Here is a 17644-nt window from a genome sequence, read left to right on the forward strand (position 1 = left end):
CCACTGGACCACATCAGTGATCGATCGATAACAATGCTTTCCAGCTGTTACCCTCCATGATTTTTCAGACCCTGGTGGTCTCACTGACTGCTTGGGTCTAGAGGTAGCTGTGGGGCATATGTGTGGTCCATGGTTGGAACCCTCTGGCCTCCAAGGCCTTGGCCACACCTCCCTGTGCTCACCTTCCAGGGGAATCTAGGAAGGTTCAAAGCTGGATTAAGCAATACAGCCTGGGTTTTTTTCTGTTCACAAGAAGACTTAGCCTAGTGGCACCTCTGGGCTCCCTCTCTTGCCACCCAGGATGAAGCTCCCTCTCCATAGTTTTGACTGCTCTTTTAGGCTTAGAGGGAGGAGGAGGTGGCTTCTCCTCACTCCCCTCCATTTCTTTCTCATCCTAGGACCTCTCATCTCTACAGAGATCATAATTTTCCTCTAATTAGGAATTTGGATGTTATCTACTCCAATCTCCTCATGAGGAACTATGCCTCATCCTTCACACTGAGGGCTCCTTTACTTCAGGGATTTTATGAGGACAGGGGCCAAACCACATCCCTTTTTGAGCCTCAGTTTCTCTACCTGAATAATAAGGGTGTTGACTGATCATAAAATCACTGAATCTTAGAGTTGGAGAGGCCCTCCCTAGTAATTTAGCTCAGCAGTCTTCCACAAAACCCAACCTTCACTCGATGACCACTATGGAAGACCCACCATGCCCCATCTCCAAACATGGCATTCCATTCACTTTGGGAGAGCTCCCAAAAGAGGTTGAGCTTTACTTCAAGCCTAAATATGCCTCTTCAAAGTCTTGCTAAGAGAACTGGTGATCCCAGTTCTGCCTTGCAGGACCAAATAGAACATATCTGATCTCCTTTCCACATGTGAAAACCCATCAAATATTTGAAGGTAACTATCTATCCGGCAGCTACATAGATAGAGCAGTGGGCTTGCAGTCAAGAAGACCCGAGTTAAAATCCAGCCTCAGACACTTACTAGCTGTGTGATCTTGGCTAAGTCACTTAACCTGTTTACCTTAACTCACTGGAGAAGGAAATGGCAAACCATTCCAGTTGTTTGTCCTTCACTCTGGAAGACGACCATGACGTCAGGAAGGTGATGTCATGACTTGCAGTGAATTGGATTTAAGTGAGGCAGGGCTGTGCAAAGTCACCAGCCTCACTTTCTTCTCTGGAACCATCTGGGTCCAGTGGTGAGATTATAGATCAGGATGACTGAGGATGGCTCCCAAAACACTCCAGAATCTTTGCCGAGAAAACCTCATGAGCAGTATTGTCTATGGGGTCACAAAGAGCTGGATGTGACCGAATGATAACAACAAGCTATCTACCAGGCCCATGGCCAGTCTTCTTCTCTGAAGGTTAGAGATCCCTAGTTCTACCACCTAGCCTTCAATGGCACAGTTTTGAGGCCTCATACTTTGCTGCTTGTCAATGTCCTTCATCAAATGTGGTGCCTAAAACAGAACAGAGTACTCCAGATGTAGTGATTGAGGCAGGATAAAACTAAGACCAGCTCCTGGGCTTGGCACCCATCTCTTTGTTATTTGTTTTTTAAAAATGTCATGTTAACACCATTTTTTTACATTAACAAATGCTTTTCATTCATTCCTCTTAGGCCACTTTGAGAGGCAGAAAATCAAGGACAAGGATGGTCCCCCTATATCCTGTCCCAGTCAGTTCACATCTTGATATCGTTCTCATTTCTGGGCCCCTTATCTCCTCTGTTCTTCCCATTCTCATCCCCACCAGATACTTGGTCTGGATGCTGCCACATTGTAGGCTATTAATTATAAGTAACCAAAGAACAGTTTGGCATAAACCTCTTGCCTCTTTTGTGCATGTCCCCCTAGAGAAAATGTGGAAGCATTTGGAAGAAGGTATTTAGAAGAAGGTGGCCAGGATGGTGAAGGGTCTCAAAATCAGGCCACATGAGGACCAGTTGAAGAAATAGCAGGAGATGTTTAGCCTGGGAAAGAGGGTGCGTGAATATAGTATTGTAGACAAGTCATCTGGTCCAGCTCCCTCATTTTACAATTGAAGAAAAAGGCCCAGAGAATAATAGATTTCAAGCTGGGAGGGACCTTCGAGGCCATCTAGATTGTCCCCAAAAATGTTCTTCAGGGAAGCTGAATTGACATACCAGAGGTCACGAAGCTAGCCAATTATCAAAGGTGAGATCTGGACCCAAGTCCTTTGAGTCCCAGGCTAGTGACCTTTCTACCCTACCAGGCAGCCAAAGGTCATGTGACTGAGCCTGGATTCAAAGCCAGGGCTGCTGACTCCAGATTCAGCATTCTTTCCCCTGTGTCAGACTGCCTCCCCCAGATAACCACCTCTAAGTTGATGAAGTCCTGTGGCAAGGAAGAGAGGCATTGGACCCATCCCTCTCAAGCCCAGAGGGGAGATCTTGAAGGGGAGGGAAGAGCAGTAGGGTGGTTGGTTGTAAAGGAAAACTTCTTAAGAATTAGAACTGTCTAGGAGTGGAACAGGCAGGCTGCAAGGGTTTTTCCTCATGAGGAATTTTTGAGGGAAGGCTGAATGCCCACTTCTTGGGGATGTTTTCAAAGGGGATTCCTGAACTGCTAAAGGTTGGACTGACTGGTTGGCCTCTGAGGTCCTTCCCAGACTAATGGTCCCCACCTCTGACCACTGCCATTTGCTCTGACTGCTCATCTAACCCAGAGATTTAGCCAAGTCTGAGGTTTGTGACTTATGTGGGGCCTTGTCTGCTCCCTTAGAGATGATGAGCTCCCGGGACAGAAGACTATATGCTGCCTTCTCTCCTCCCACTAGGGGCTCCCAGAGGGCATGGGTCTTTTCTTCCCACTTAGGCTCTTGAGGGCAGAGACTGTCTCCCTCCTCTTCCTGGAGATCCCTGAAGAAATGGCTACTTCCCCCTTAAGATTGGATGGGGGGGGTCATTTCTGCCTTTAGGCTGAGGCATCTTGGTGCAGTGGAGAGAACACTGAAGTCAGAGGACCAGAGTTCAAACACCAGCTGTTACCTGTGTGAACCTGGCCATCTAACATCTCTCAGCCTCCTCCTCTGTGAAATGAGGGGATTGGGTGGGATGCCTTCTAAGGGATTTTCAACCTTAAACCTAACTTCTCTAATCCTAGATACTGTGTGACTGATTAAATCACTTGATGGGGTTTTTTTTTAGGCCTCAGTTTCCTCATTTGTAAAATGAAGGGATTGGACTAGATGGTCACTAAGGTCCCTCCCAGCTCTAATGGTGAAATTGTACTGTTGCCCAAAGGGGCTCTTGTAAGACATCAAAGTGACACCATTTGTGGATCTCATTTTGCATGGTCTAAGGTACTTTCCCATGAAGGAAACTCCAGTCCTGTTTGTCTTCCAAGGTTAAGGATTGTGGCCAGACCCTAAGCCCCGATTTTAAACAGTAGTTACACTTCCCTTCCCCAGAGGAAAAAAAAATCCAAAGTCTTGTTGCTGTCTTGGAAAATGTCCTAGACTGGCATGAGAACAGTCTGGGTACAAGGGGGGAACCCTGGGCCCAGGAGGGCTGTTTCTGGGGATGTCGGGTGCAGAGGTATTAAAACATGTTACTGGTAGTGCTCCTGACTGATCTGGACCAAATTAAAACGAAACTGGGAAATATTTAAGCAAAGAGATAACAAGATAATAAAACAGATAAACATTTAAAACAATTAAAATACTTAAAAATGTCAGCATACAACCCACAAGGATCTTGATGTGGGGATTCATGGCCCTGCTTAGATTCAGATTTGACACCACTGGTGCAGGGGAAAGTGCCCTGGTTTTTTGTCCCAGCTATCCCACTACCTTGATGTACAATTTCTGACAAGTCACACTGCTTTCTTCATCTGAAAATGGAGGACATGGGACTATATGATCTGCAAGGGACATTATTCAAAGTCTATACAGCTTAAGTCTGGCCCATTTTCCACTGGTGTAACATAACTTCACTCAACAAACATTTAGCCCCTACTGTGTGCACACCACTGGGACCTCAGACAAATCAAGTCCACCCTCTGGAAAAGGGGGACGATCATCCCTGCCCTTCCCCTTGTCCAAGGGTATTATCAGAAAGGCATGTGAGGGCCATTCCAATCCACGAAGCTATATATAAATGTAACCTGTGGCTGAAGTCTAAAATAGTAGCAAACTCCCTGGGGTGATGGTAAATGGACTTGAACCCTTAAGGCAGCTTGGAGACTTAGTCTGAATAAGAGACCCAGGCCCCAGTTCTTCTAGTGCTAACTTGTCTTTTCTCCTCTCCGGGTAAAATGGAGAATCAAAGAAGAGAGTGTGGATGATGCATTCCATCCTCACTTTTGGAAAGAATTACAGGATCATAGAACTTAAGATACCTTAGAGAATGTGTAGTCCAACTCCCTAATTTCACAAAGAGAAGTGACTTGCCCAGGGCCACACAGTAAAAAGAAGAACTAGGGTTTAAACCTAGGCCCTTGAACTTCAAATCTAGCATGCTTTCCATCATACTCTAATGCTGGCTTGCTGGGTGAACTCAGAAGTCTCTTCTCCATTCTGGGCCTGGGTTTCCCCACCTGTAAAATGACTGAGCGTGGGTGACCAAGGCCTTGCCTCGAAGAGCAGTGTAAGGGAGGCTGCCTTTGGTGCTGACATCCTGTGTCCTGTGTGTGGACCCCAGGCTGCTGATTTCCCTAATACCTCCCCCTCCCCGAAAAAAGACATGAAAGGAAATGCAGGAAAGTGAAAAGTAAGCCTTTTTTTTTGTTTTTATTGTGGTATCAGTTCACTTTGTAACAACAGTTCCACAAAACAGTCAACACTGTGCGAGAAAGTAGTTGATGGCACACCTGGAGCCCCCCTCAAACTCAGCTTCATTCCCAGTGCAGGCAGATGGGAACCTCTCTATCGTCAGAGTGCTTCCTCAGTCTTCATTAAGCTCCATGGGTGTTTGGCAATGGTATCAGTTGGCAAAGAAAGAAGATAGAAAGAAAGAAAAATGTTCGACGCGGCTTCTCAGTGAATTAAATGCTCTGTCCGCTTCCTTGCTAAGTGCTCCTCGAGGAAGAGCGATGGTTCTGGCGGTTTTACCTACGGTTTGGAAACTCCTTAGGGGATGAGCTCAGGCAGTGGTCTGGTGGGCTCTTCCAGCCTTCCAGAAGGCAAGGGCCCTGGAAGGAGGTTGTTAGAGAGATGGATGAGTTGCCTGGAGGCCTGAGCTTTTTGGGACCATGCTGTATCGAAGACAGGCCCAGAGGACAAAAGACAGGCTTACTATTTAGAGCAGGCCTCAGAAGTTTACATCCCTGGAGGTCAAAGGTCATGACCGAGGGGGATTCTTCAACTTAGGGGTTGCTGGTTGGGGGTGGGGTGGACAATATGGCCAGGTGATCTCAATCTAGGCTTAGAGGAAGCCAGGTTATCCTGAGATGCGGGGGTGGGGTGGGATATACATCTTACTCCAAGGGAGGCATTGTATGTCACATGGTATTAACCTGATAATTTCCCAGGTTCCCAGGTGGGCCTGGGTAAGAGCCTGCTTAGGCCAGGGCAAGTGGAAGCCCTAATGCCTCCTTGGCCCCTCATCCTCTCTAGCCAGGGGAAAAAGTGAATGGCTTTGCATGTGCAATAGAAATTCCATTTCCCTCCCCTGCTTTCACTTCCTTTTCCCCAATTTTTGCTAACACCTTCAGAAGTTGGTTGCTGGGCTTGGCCTAGGCCACCTGCTGACACCGCCACTGGAAGCAGGAGAGAAGCTACCTCCTCGCCTTTTAGAGAGCACTTAACAGTACTAAAGAAAGTCTGTTTTTTTTTTCTTTTTGGCAAATGCACAGACAGAAAAGTACAAGCAGTTACTGCTATTTGTAGTTATGTTTATCCTAAACAAAAACATCTCATCTAAAGTATGAACACTGATTTACCGTTAGAGAGAAGAATAAAAAGTCTGAGGATTTTTCTTTGTAGAAAGTGAGTGGCCACCTTCTTGCCTCCTCCTGGTTTGAATATGAGTGCCAGGAATCCCCAACTTTCCTCACCTCACCTCACCTCTCCTTGCCCTAGGCCTGAGGAACTGGGCACACAGAGGGGAGGAGGGAGCAGCTACCAATGATGGAGGGCTACTGGAAAGGATGGGTATGAGGAAGGGCAACAGAATATTATGAAGGGGCAACATTCGTGGCCTGGGAGGCTGGAGACCCAGGAGGGAGTCCCAGTTCTACACTGACCTTGTGAGCCCTTTCTGGGCCTCAGTTTCAATCTCTAATGAGAATTCTAGGGCTCTAGGAGACAAAGTTAAGAGCAGCTACAGACCCTTATGGTGCCATTTGAGAAGCCAGGGATGGAAGAATCAGTGGAGAAAGGAGTGGGATGTGAACCTAGGCCTGTGGAGCAGGAGGTTTGTCAGAGGTGAAACTGCTTAGCCTTGCAGGCCCCATTTCTCCTCCAAGGGAACTGACAAAGATAGACAAACAATTACTGTGAGGCCAGTGACCACATCTCATCAAAACTTTGCCTTCTACTCTAGAGCATAGCACTCTGTATATAACAGGGGTTTAACAAAGGTTGGTTGTAGTTATAGTGGCATCTAAATATTGGAACTTGGCAATTTGGAGAATAGAAACTAGCTCTCCACTAAGCTAGCCCTGTATTATGCCTGGTGTCACCACGAGACTCATTCCTTCTCTAGTAGAAGTTAAAAACCTTCATCTTGGGGTAATTAAGTCCTTTACTTTTAGATGGGATGGATGGCTTTCACTGGCTGGAAGTTCCCTGGGAGGCTGTTGGACTGCATCCTTCTCCAAATCCTGACCTGGTTCGGGTTCTAAGAGTTTCTGTCTATCTAGGGATACTGAAGCAAGAAGTACAGACTGCAAGCAGGAGCAGGTCAGATGCGTGGGAGCCCAAGGGAAGTGAGATACACCAAATGGTATCCTATCCACAAGCTATAGTGACTTCTTGAGGCTAGAGCCTGACTCACATTGACTTTTGGATCTAATTTTTTCCTACCAAATTCCCTTAGCACGGAGGACTGTAGGACTGTATGACTAAGAGCTGGAAGGGCCCTTAGAGATTATCTAGTCCAACCCCTCATTGTAAATAAACAAAGAGGTCTCCCCTCCTGGATAACCAGGATGATGTCACTGGCACTTGGAAAGGGGTCAGCTATTTGCCAGGGTTCTGCTAAGAAGGGATTCCCTTTAAGGTTTGGCACAACTGCTCACTTCTGGGCAGGAGAAAAGGCGGAGCAGTGCCCTGAGAGTTGGCAAAACAAATGTATTTTCTGGAGGAAGGTAAGCAAGGCCTCGTGCAATACTGAGAAATCAACAGGATCCAGAGAGAAGGTCTGACCTGTAGCCCAGAAACCCGCGTGTGAATGCCCAGCCAGGTCCATAGGGGAGCTGAATGTCTGGGATGAGCCAGTGCTTCAGGGAGGAAGGCACTAGGGATCCAGGACTATTGCAGAAGAAGCCCTGTACTAGGGAATTAGACCATCTAGGTTCTAGTCTTAGATTTGCCACTTACTGCTTGTATGGTCTTGGACAAATTATGTCCCTCCTTTGGGCCTCAATTTCCCTTTAAACAAAATGAGGGGCTTGGATTTGATGATCTTTAAAGTTCCTTCCAGCCTTAACATTTTGATTCTGAGAAACATACTCAGCACTTATATTTTGTCTTTTCAAGGGCAGACAGAGGAGGGGAAATCTCATTTTTCTATTTCTAAAATTTAACAGTGCTAAAATGGAAGGAGGAAAAATAGACTTACTGAGCCATTCAGAACAAATGGGCAGATGGGGTCTTTTTAAGTTGGATTTCTGACCAAAGTCCTTCTCCTCAACTGTTAAGTCCTGGAGGATTTGACTTCCCATTTGTCTCTAGTCATCTTTCTCTTATCCTTAGCCTGTGTTTGGGCACACCTTTGGGCTTGGCTTTGAGAGGGCCCCTAAGCCGAGATGTATGGCTTGAAGGATCAGATCAGTGAAAGTCCTGAACTAGGCTGGGGTCACTCAGTGAATCACCCTGTGAGTCAGTCCACTTGACAGGCAGTTAAAAGAGCACGCAGTATTTGTTTACCAATAAGTCTTCTGATATCCCTAAAAAATGGTCCTTGGGAGGGCCCAGACAATCTTAAGGGTGGTGCAGAGAAAGCACACTGGATGTGAAGTCAGACGACTTGTCTGAATGCGAGCTCTGGGTAACCTTGGGCAAATTCTTTTTTTTTTTTTATTGGGTTGAGGTTCTTATCTATAAAGTGAAGGCTTTAGATTCAATGAATTTTAGGGTCCTTCACAACTTGAAATCCTATGACGAAGTTTAAATGGAAATAAGCAGGAATCCTCAGAGTTTTCCCTTTCTTAAAGCTGGAAAGGGCCAAGGATAAGGTGTTTGGTGGTCTGGTGACAGAATTACCAGAAAACTGTAAACCATAGGAGAGTAGTTTTTTCCAGGGTTCTTTTAAGAAAGCTCAAACCTGGTCAACACTAGCCATAACTCTTTCTCTCAATGATAAGGAGGAGGAAGAGGATCATGGCACTATCCATACAACTCAGTGGTTGTTTTAGCTGGGGTAATTGGGGTCTAGGATTGTATTATTCTCTCCTAAGTCCCAGATCAATGCTGTCCCTTGGAAACCATGCTGCCAAGACCTGATTCCTATAGGCAGCTCTAGGTAAATTCATCTGGGAAAGTGGCCTGATTATCCCAGTGGGAAGATTGCCTTCAGTAGAGTAGAAAGAATTGGTTTCTACAGTCTTATTCTGCCACTTATGACCTTGTGTAAGTCCCTATTCCCCCCATTTCCTCTGTAAAATGAGGGGACTAGACTAGATCAGTGTTCCCCAACCCACGCTTTTCTGCAAATTAGTAAAATATCTAATTTCATAGGTAGTAGAAAAAGCACTGTATTCGTAGTCAGAAGACCTGGGTTGAAATCTTGGCTTTGTCACTTCACAGCCATGTGTGACCTTGGGTAAATTTCTTAATCTCTCTGGGTCTCAATTTGAACCTTTGTAAAATGGATTTGATAATCTGGAGGCCTCTTCCAGCACTGAATCCTAAAATCTATTTTGCTTCAAATTCTGTGGCCTTAGCATCAAGGCTCAGGAGGAAGGGACTGGGAATGGGGACAAGAGGGTGAATGTTGGCCTTGGGAGGATGAGTCGCTGCTTTTGCTTATAGGTTTTAAGAAATAAGATCAAGGTCCCTTGGTAATAAAAATTTTGTGGACAGGGGAATCAGTTGGGGAAACAAGAATTAGATGATCTCAAAGGTCTCTTAGTATTCTATGAATTCTATCGGTCACTTTCTGGAATCTGGCTTTTGTCTTGGTTGGAGGCTGTGGCCTGACCACCAAGCAAAGGGGTTTGGCTGGTGAATGGGGAGGGAGAGGCTTCCCTGAGCTCTCTTCTTTCCCCATCCTTCAGTCCTCCCACACCTCCCTGGAGGAGTGCTTTGGATAATAAACCTCAAGCAGGGCTTGTGTGCCAGCTCTGCTATTGCGTGACCTTGTAGGAAGTAGTCACTTGATTCTGTGAGCCTCAGTTTCACACTCTGTAAAATGAGACAATTAGACTAGCAGATCTTTAAAGCTTCAACTCAACTCCAGCAGGGGAGGGACTTTCTCCGCCTTGTGATAGGCTGTCAGCAATAGCAGTAGATGTGGGGGAGAGGCTGCTACGCCTAGTATTCCTAGCCTGTTGGGTCATTCCTAGTGAAGAGAAAGAGAATGCCCCAGGTCCCTTCATCTTCTGTGACGGTCAGGGGAAGCTCAGAATTCTGGCCAGAATGATATTTCATTTTCTCTCTGCCTCCCCTTTCTTGAAGATCTGACTCCAGTGGGGCCTCCTCCACAAAACCTTTTATGGCTCCCCTCAGAAGGAAATGTAGGTTCCCCCAACTTCTGAGCTCCTATGGCACTTGGCAGGGACCTCGCCTTCCTTTTGGCTTATTTTATTCCAATTTATGTTGCTGCTATTTGCGTATGTATCTTCTCTCCTCTATAAGATTTTAAACTTCAGGAGGGCAGGGACTTTTTCTTTTTATCTTTTTGGCACATGCCTTAAACTCTGCCTGGTATCTGATACAAGACCTGGCACATAGCAAGGGCTTAATAACTGGCTTTAGGATTGAAGTGCCCCAAGTTCAATTTTTTCTGGGACTTAAAAAGGGTTGATGGGCACATCTTGACCCAGGGGAAAGGAAATGGAGGACACTTAGGGGGCACTTATTTTAGTGTCTTTGACAAAGAATCATCTCATGAGTGGGCAGGAGTTTTAAAAAAGAATTGAGCCACACAGTTAATAAAAAAAAAAACAACAACAAACAAATAACTTTCAAAGCCCCTTACCCTCAGAAGCAAAAAGCAATCTTGATCCCACTCCCACCCCCAATGCTCAGAAGACAAGATCAAAGGATTCAATCCTGAGCCCTCTGCTCAGGCAAAAATACATAGAAATCGAAGAGCTAGGATGGGCTCAAAGGTTTCAAATACCCACATCAATACCTCATGCTTCCCCCCAATGCCCCTCCCTCCAAAACCTCCCACAAAATTGGCAATACAAGAAGATGGGCACTCCCCAGTTCAAGCCACTGTCGACTGTTTCCCTTGATGGCCGGGGTGCTAGAGAGAGAGTGTTGCCCACAATGTGGTGGTGGAGATACAGATGCTGTATGTTGTGTGAGCTGGAAAATGCATGCTGTGATCTGTGGATGACTTCCCTTCCCTATCCCCTCTGCCCCCCTCCCCCCCATCCATGCCTTCATTATCCCTTTATATGATACTGTTGTCAAAATATCCTCCCCCTGGTCCTATTTTAGCAATGCATAATTTCCATATTTTTTTTCTTTTTTAAATGAGAGAGTAGGTTTCTTTTTTAAAAGAAGGAGCAATTCCTTTAAATCTGAAGTCCTGCCAATCTAACCAGAGTCTTTGAATGGCAGGCCAGTCTAAGAAGAATTACCACCTAGGTCCACTTTGACCTTGATGTGAGAGTCCCCTAATAACTGGCAGACACCCTAAGTCTCCCTCCTGTCTTTCCACCCACCCTTATTTTGAAACCATTATTTAAATGACAATAGAGTATCTTAAAAAAAAAATCAAAACCCTGCCCCTACCCCTTTCCTCCCAGGGACAATTAGACTGCTTCAAATTGGTATGCTGACCCCGCCTTGTGAGCATGCGGGGTTTGATTTTCCACTGAACGCAAAGCATAGTGTTTGCCCCTCCTCATGGTGGTGGTGGTGGTGATGGCTGCGGCCGAAGTGGTGCTGGGGATGTTTTTGGCTGTTGAGAGTTTTTGTGACTTATGACAGGTTTGGCTTGAAATCGATATTGGACGGGGATGGCCCTGCCAGGGAGAGTGGCTGTGTATGCCCAGAAGGATGGAGCTATAGGATGATACAAGGCTTTTTGTCCTTGAAGGGGTTCTCTGAGGCAGGCACTCCCACCAGCAAGGGGTCATTCCGGGCGTGCTGTTCACAGTAACTCATGAGCTCCGAGGAGGCTTTAGATACCTGCATGTGGGTAGAGGTGGAAAAGAGCAAACACAAAGAAACAAGGTGAGGGGATGTGAGGATCTTTAGGCAGGGGCTGAGGAACACATTATCCTTCTCCTGGCCTTGTGCAAAAGCTCATGGCAGGATCACAGACCTGGAGCAGAAAGGGACCTCATCTAGGTCAGAGGTCATCTAAGCCAACCTTCTCCTTTTACAGATGAAGAAACTACTATTCAGAGGAAATAAATGACTTGTTCCATTGCACCTGCTGCCTCCTGGTCACTGGAGGCAGCTTTGGTGCTATGGACAGAGCACTTGGGGCAATAACAGCAGCCTCTGTACAGTACTGAAAGCAGGATCAGAGACAAGGATCTGGGTGCAATCCATCCAATCCCCTGTCAGACCAAAGGGTTCTGAGCTGCACGGGGTCTTAGAGCAGAGACTGGCTGAGCTGTCTTTCCACCATCCTGTATGATAGGCAGTGCTTTGTTATTATCATCTCAACAGATGAGAAAATTGGTTTCAAAGACTTGTCCATTGTTTACATAGCTAAGAAAGTGGTAGAACCAGGACCAAAAGCCAGGGCTTCTTACAGAAAGTCCTGTACTCTTTCTACTGTATTTTTTTTTTTTTAAGCAATTGGGGTTAAGTAACTTGCTCAAGGTTACCAGGCCAGGTGTTTCTGGGTGGGTGCTAAGTGTCTGAGCCCAGGATTCGATCCCAGGTCATCCCGACTCTGGGGCCGGTGCTCTTACTCGCTGTGCTACCTGGCCGCCCCCTCTTTCTACTGTATTATGCTATCAAGAACACTGAATGTCAGAGTGAGAAGTCACTTAGAGGCCATCTGGTCTAATACCCTCATTTCACCAAGGAAGGGGGTAGTCCTCAGGGAAGATCACTGACTTGCCCAAGGTCACACACGTAGTAAGAGGCAGAGCCAGAATTCAAACCCAAGTTTTCTGACTTCAAACCCACTGGTTTTTCCATGTAGTGAGGATCTGACGAGATGATACAGACAAAGTGCTTTGCTTCTGGAAAGCATTAGCTTTGTAAATGTGAGTTCTTGGGAGTCTTCTTTTTCCTCTAGTTCTTACCTAAAAAATAGAGCCAGCTCTAGAAAGGCCTGATGCACTCATGCTACTGAAGCTTCAAAATGGTTTTTCCATGTATGGAAGAGTAGATTTTAAATAAAAACTATAACATGAGCTGCCCTTCTCAAGTCTCTATTTCCCATGATTTCTAAGGGTCCCTCCAGCTCTACAATTCTATGTTCTAAGAGACCTTCCAGGTCTGATAGTTTTTACTCTGTCTCAAGGTTCTTCCTTGATCTGATATCTCATGTTCTATGTTCTAAAGTCCCTTTCAAGTCTGACAATCTTTCCTCTGTATTCTACACTGACATTCTATGATCCTGAATTTCTACAGTAGGCCAACCCCTGAGAATCAATGGAAAAGAGCTCATATGCCCTGACAAATAAAAGGAAGCAAAACGCTGGAAATGTTTCTAGGCTGTGTGATTTCTTTCAGTGCAGTTTTGGGGGAGGGATGGTGTCATTACTTCTGGTCAAGTCTGCTATAGTATTTAGTTCACGTGGTTCTAGGTCAAATGGAGTTGGGAGGCCTTTTAAGACAGAAGTAAATGATGTGCCCTTCAAGTTATTGTGGGGTTCTGCAGAGGCAGCGTGGCATAGGAAGAAGCATCCTGGACTAAAGAGCTGGTTAGGACTGGCTTTGAATGCTAGCTCTGCTCCATACCATGTGCGTGATCTTGGGTGAGTCAGAAGACTGTCTTCATCTGTAAGAGGAGAGGACTGGAGCACATGGTCTCTGAGGATCTTTTCAGCTCTTAAATTCTGATTCTTTGCCTTTGACTTTCTATATTTTGGCTCCATACTGGAAATGAGACACACTCCAACCCCAATAGGGATGAGGTGTTTTCGTAGCTTGGTATTTTTTTTCTCTACTGCATCTTACTCTTGCTACAATCTATACCTCAAGGAAATTCAATAGTTCAGTGGCCTGAAGGAAAAGGGTGGTATTAAGCACAAGGACATGCAGTCAAGAACCTAGAAGATGCACTGACACTTCTGGATAGAAAAGCTGGTCCTATTCCCTCAATACATCCTGTGGTTTCCTGTTTATGTGCTTCTCCTTTTGTGTGGAATGTCCTGCACTCCTCCCTCCCCTAAGCAGATGCTTGCTTATTCTCCAGAACCCAACTCCAATGTCAATTCCTCCAGGAAGACGTCCTTGTTCTTCCAGGCTGGAAGTTCTCTCTCTCTCTCTCTCTCTCTCTCTCTCTCTCTCTCTCTCTCTCTCTCTCTCCCTCTCTCCCTCCCTCCCTCATCTTTCTAACCCCGTTGTTCATATTTTGCCTTGTTTTATTGTTATTTAAAAACGTATTGTTCCTTTCCTACTAGAGAGAGTATCCCTTGGGAGCACTGACAAAGTCTGACCTTTTACACTCCCCTGGAACAGTAAGTGCGAGGTCTTGTCCATAGAAGATGCTTCATACATACATATAAACATATATGTATGCTTTTTTTTTTGCAGGAGGGAAGGCAGAGCAACTTGGGTTAAATGACTTGTCCAAGGGCACACGGTTAGTAAGTGTTAAGTGTCTGAGGCCAGATTTGAACTCAGGTCCTCCTGACTCCAGGGCCAATACTCTATTCACTGTGCCACCCAGCCACCCAGCCACCCCTAAACTTGCTTTTTGACCCTTGACCAACTGCTTTGAGAACTTGAGCCTCAGTTTCATCCTCTGAAAAATGAAAGAGTTGGACTAGGTGACCTAATATTCTGTGTTCTACATTTTGAGGTCATCTCTTCTCATCCTCACATCACATGCTCTATGTCCTAAGGTACTTTGCTAGTTTTGACTTTCTATATTTTAAGGTTCTAATCAAGTCTAAAAGCCTGTATTTCTGTACATTAAATTGCTTCAGAAAAGGAAGCACATCACGGTTAGCATTAAAATGGGCTGCATTAAAGAGAAAAAGGAAGCTCTTATATAGCTAGTTGGGCAACTTAGCATTTTGGTAAATGAGGAATTGGCATAAAAAGAAAGAGGTCTCAGACAGCAAGAAAAATGTAGACACTTCGCCATGTTTGCAAACCAGAGGCTAATCTGAAAGAAATCTTGATGTGAGCTGTTCAGCAGTCACTGATGACACTCCTATCAAGTATCTCACTCAGCCTGATTTCTCATCTACAGGCTGCTAAGCACAGGCTGGCTCATCATTCCAAGTCCTCAAGGCCTAGAAAGTGTGTGTGGGGGTAAAGTTGTGGGTGGCAAACCTACTTAATGGAAGTGACTAGGGGCAGGAGGGCCTCAACTAGGTGTCTGAGTTGGCACCGCATTTACTAGGATGAAAGGGGAAGGTTAACATTGGTGCTGGATTTGTCAGGATGAAAGGTGAGACTTGACAAAAATGGGTCCAGTTTTCCTTGTGAAGAATAGATGAAAAGGGATGGAATGGAAGTGGCACCAAAATGGTAGAGTGTCAGGTACACTGAGCTCCCTTCCCCACCCCCCAGAAAAAAAAAAAATCTCCTCCAAATAGATCTAGAAAATGTACCAGACCGAATTCTGAAGGAGAAATCTGAGAAAAAGTTATAGAGTGAGTCACTTTTCCAACCTGGATCAGAACAGAGAGACAAGACAGAGAAGTCTGTGAACATCGGGGATGAGATCTGGTCACAAGCATCACTGTGGAACACTCTGGCTCCCAGGGAGAGGTTGTGTACCAGGGCAAGAGGAGGTCCTAGATCCAGACTGTGGCACTCTAGGATGTAGGAACAAGTGCCAACTGGCAGCTTTGTAATTCACTCCCTAGTTCCATGTGGGTCACATACCCACAGATGGGGAACTACATCCAGAGGTGGTTTGTTTTCCTAGAGTGAGATAAGCAAATTCAGAAGCATACAGCAGCAGTGTGACTCTGACCCCAGGAGCAGAACAGGGTCTCAGTTCCAGCTTCTAAGCCACTCTGAAGCCTGCAATGGAATGATGAGGACAAGAATCCCAGACCAAAAGGGAGCCTGCATTCTGTCTCAGAACTAGTAGAATTTCCCAGCTAGCTGAGTGTGAAAGAGTTAAGCAGCATCTTTCTGTTACTTGGGTTCATATTTGGATCCAGAATTTGTGGACCTCTGATGAGGGGAGACAACAATCAGATTTTGCCCTAGACCAGACCACTTTGGGAACACTGAAAGTTTGCAGATCCTTAGCCCTAAAATGTTCCTGAGAGTTTGGAGAAAATACAATATGTAATACTCCTAGAAAACAGCAGCAGGACCACAAAACCTGGCTTTAGCATTAAGTCTGAAAACAAAATGTAGGCTGGAAAAATGACCAACCAACCAAACAAACAAACAGAAAAAGGATCATGCTATAAAAAGCTATTATGTGACAGAGATATTCAATACACTCTCAGAAGTAGATAATGACTCTGAAATATCTATATGCAGAGCCTCAGAAAAAAACACAGCTTGGGCACAAATTCAAACAGAATTCCTGGAAGAGATAAAACCAGAATTTAGAAGTTAAAAAAATGTTTTTATAAGTGAAATGAGTGTACTAGAGGGAGAAATCAGAAAAGAAACAAGAGTTATGGAAGAACAAAATGGAAGGGGAATTGACAGCTTGGCATAAGAGGCAAAAAAAACCAAAAACAACTTTGCCCAATCAGTAAACTTCCTGAAAATTAGAATGGTTCCAAATATAAGCCAATGACTCCATGAGATAATAAGAAGTATTAAAACAAAGTCAAAAGGCTGAAAAAAATTGAAGAAAATATAAATTATCTCATAGCAAAAACAAATGATCAGGGAAACAGGCTGAGGAGAAAAATTTAAGAATTATTGGACTACCTGAAAGCCATGAACAATAACAAAAAGTATAGATACCATATTTCAAGAGATCATAAAACACAACTGCCCAGATTTCTTAGAACCAGAGGACAAAGTAGAAACAGAAAGAATCTACTGATTACTTTCTGAAAGAAATACCAAAATGGAAACTTCCAAGAATATCAAAGTCAAAATCCAGAGCTTCTAGGTCAAAGAAAAAATACTGCAAGTAGATAGAAAGAAGGAATTCAAGTACTGAGGAGCTGAAGTCAGTATTACACATGATTTAGCAGCCATCACTATAAAGGAGCAGAGAACTTGTAAAACATTATTCCAGAAGGTGAAGGATAAGGATTTATACCCAAGCATAATCCACCTAGCAAGACTGAGTATAATGCTACATGGGAGAAATGGATCTTTAATGAAAAAGAGGACTTCCAAGCATTCTTGATTTTAAAATCTTTGACATTCAAAGACATGAGTTAAGAGAAACATAAATAGGCAAACATGAGTGAACAATGATAAAGGACTAAACAAGGTAAACTGTTTCTCTTATAATATGAGGAGATAATACATAATCCCTCTGAACTCTATCACCATTAAGGGACACAGAAGGAGTTTGATTAGACAGGGCCTGGGAATGGTTCTATTATATCTTGATGTACCTATAAGAAGAATGGAAAGAGAGGAGAAGAATACACTAAGTGGGGAAGGAAAAGGAAGGTTAGAGAAAATGATCTCACAGCAGGGTATGTAAGCAGACATCTACACACGCAAGTAGGAGGAGATGAGGGTCAGCAGCTGACACACAAGAACCTCACTCATCTGAACTAATCAAATGAGGGAATATCCACATGCACAGCCATTCTGGAGAGCAGTCTGGAACTACCTTTGACCCAGCATTCTATGGCTGTATCCCAAAGAGATCATACAAGTGGGAAAAGGACCCGTATTTCCAAAAATATTTATAGCAGCTCTTTTTGTGGTGGCAAAGAATTGGAAATCAAGGGGATGCCCATCAACTGGAGAATGGCTAAACAAACTGTGGTATATGAATGTAATGGAATACTATTGTGCTATAAGAAATGAGGAGCAGATGGACTTCATAATAACCTGGAGAGACTTATATAAACTGATACTGAGTGAAGAGGGCAGAACCAGGAGAAATCTGTACACAGTTACAGACACAATGTATGTGTGACGACCAACGTCAATAGACTGAGTCCCTCTCAGCGATGTAAGGTTATAAGACAACTTCAAAAGACTCATGATGGAAAGAGATGTCCACATCCAGAGAAAGAGCTGTG

General features: G+C 44.7%; 1 protein-coding gene across 3 annotated transcripts in view; it reads right to left on the reverse strand.

The window, feature by feature from the left end:
- Nucleotides 1-4737: 4737 nt before the first annotated feature.
- The window catches only part of GNG7 (G protein subunit gamma 7), a 160717-nt gene continuing 147810 nt past the window's right edge, over nt 4738-17644 (reverse strand). For all 3 annotated transcript variants that reach the window (XM_069077148.1, XM_069077230.1, XM_069077283.1), the window contains one exon: nt 4738-11501. In XM_069077148.1, the coding sequence (XP_068933249.1) occupies nt 11376-11501 (126 nt within the window). In that variant the 3' untranslated portion in view covers nt 4738-11375. The remainder of the gene's footprint in view (nt 11502-17644) is intronic.

Source organism: Petaurus breviceps, unplaced genomic scaffold (genome assembly GCF_028583685.1).
Source record: "Petaurus breviceps papuanus isolate PSGF00001 unplaced genomic scaffold, PetGlider_PUasm1.0 108, whole genome shotgun sequence".
Taxonomy (NCBI): Eukaryota; Metazoa; Chordata; class Mammalia; order Diprotodontia; family Petauridae; genus Petaurus; species Petaurus breviceps.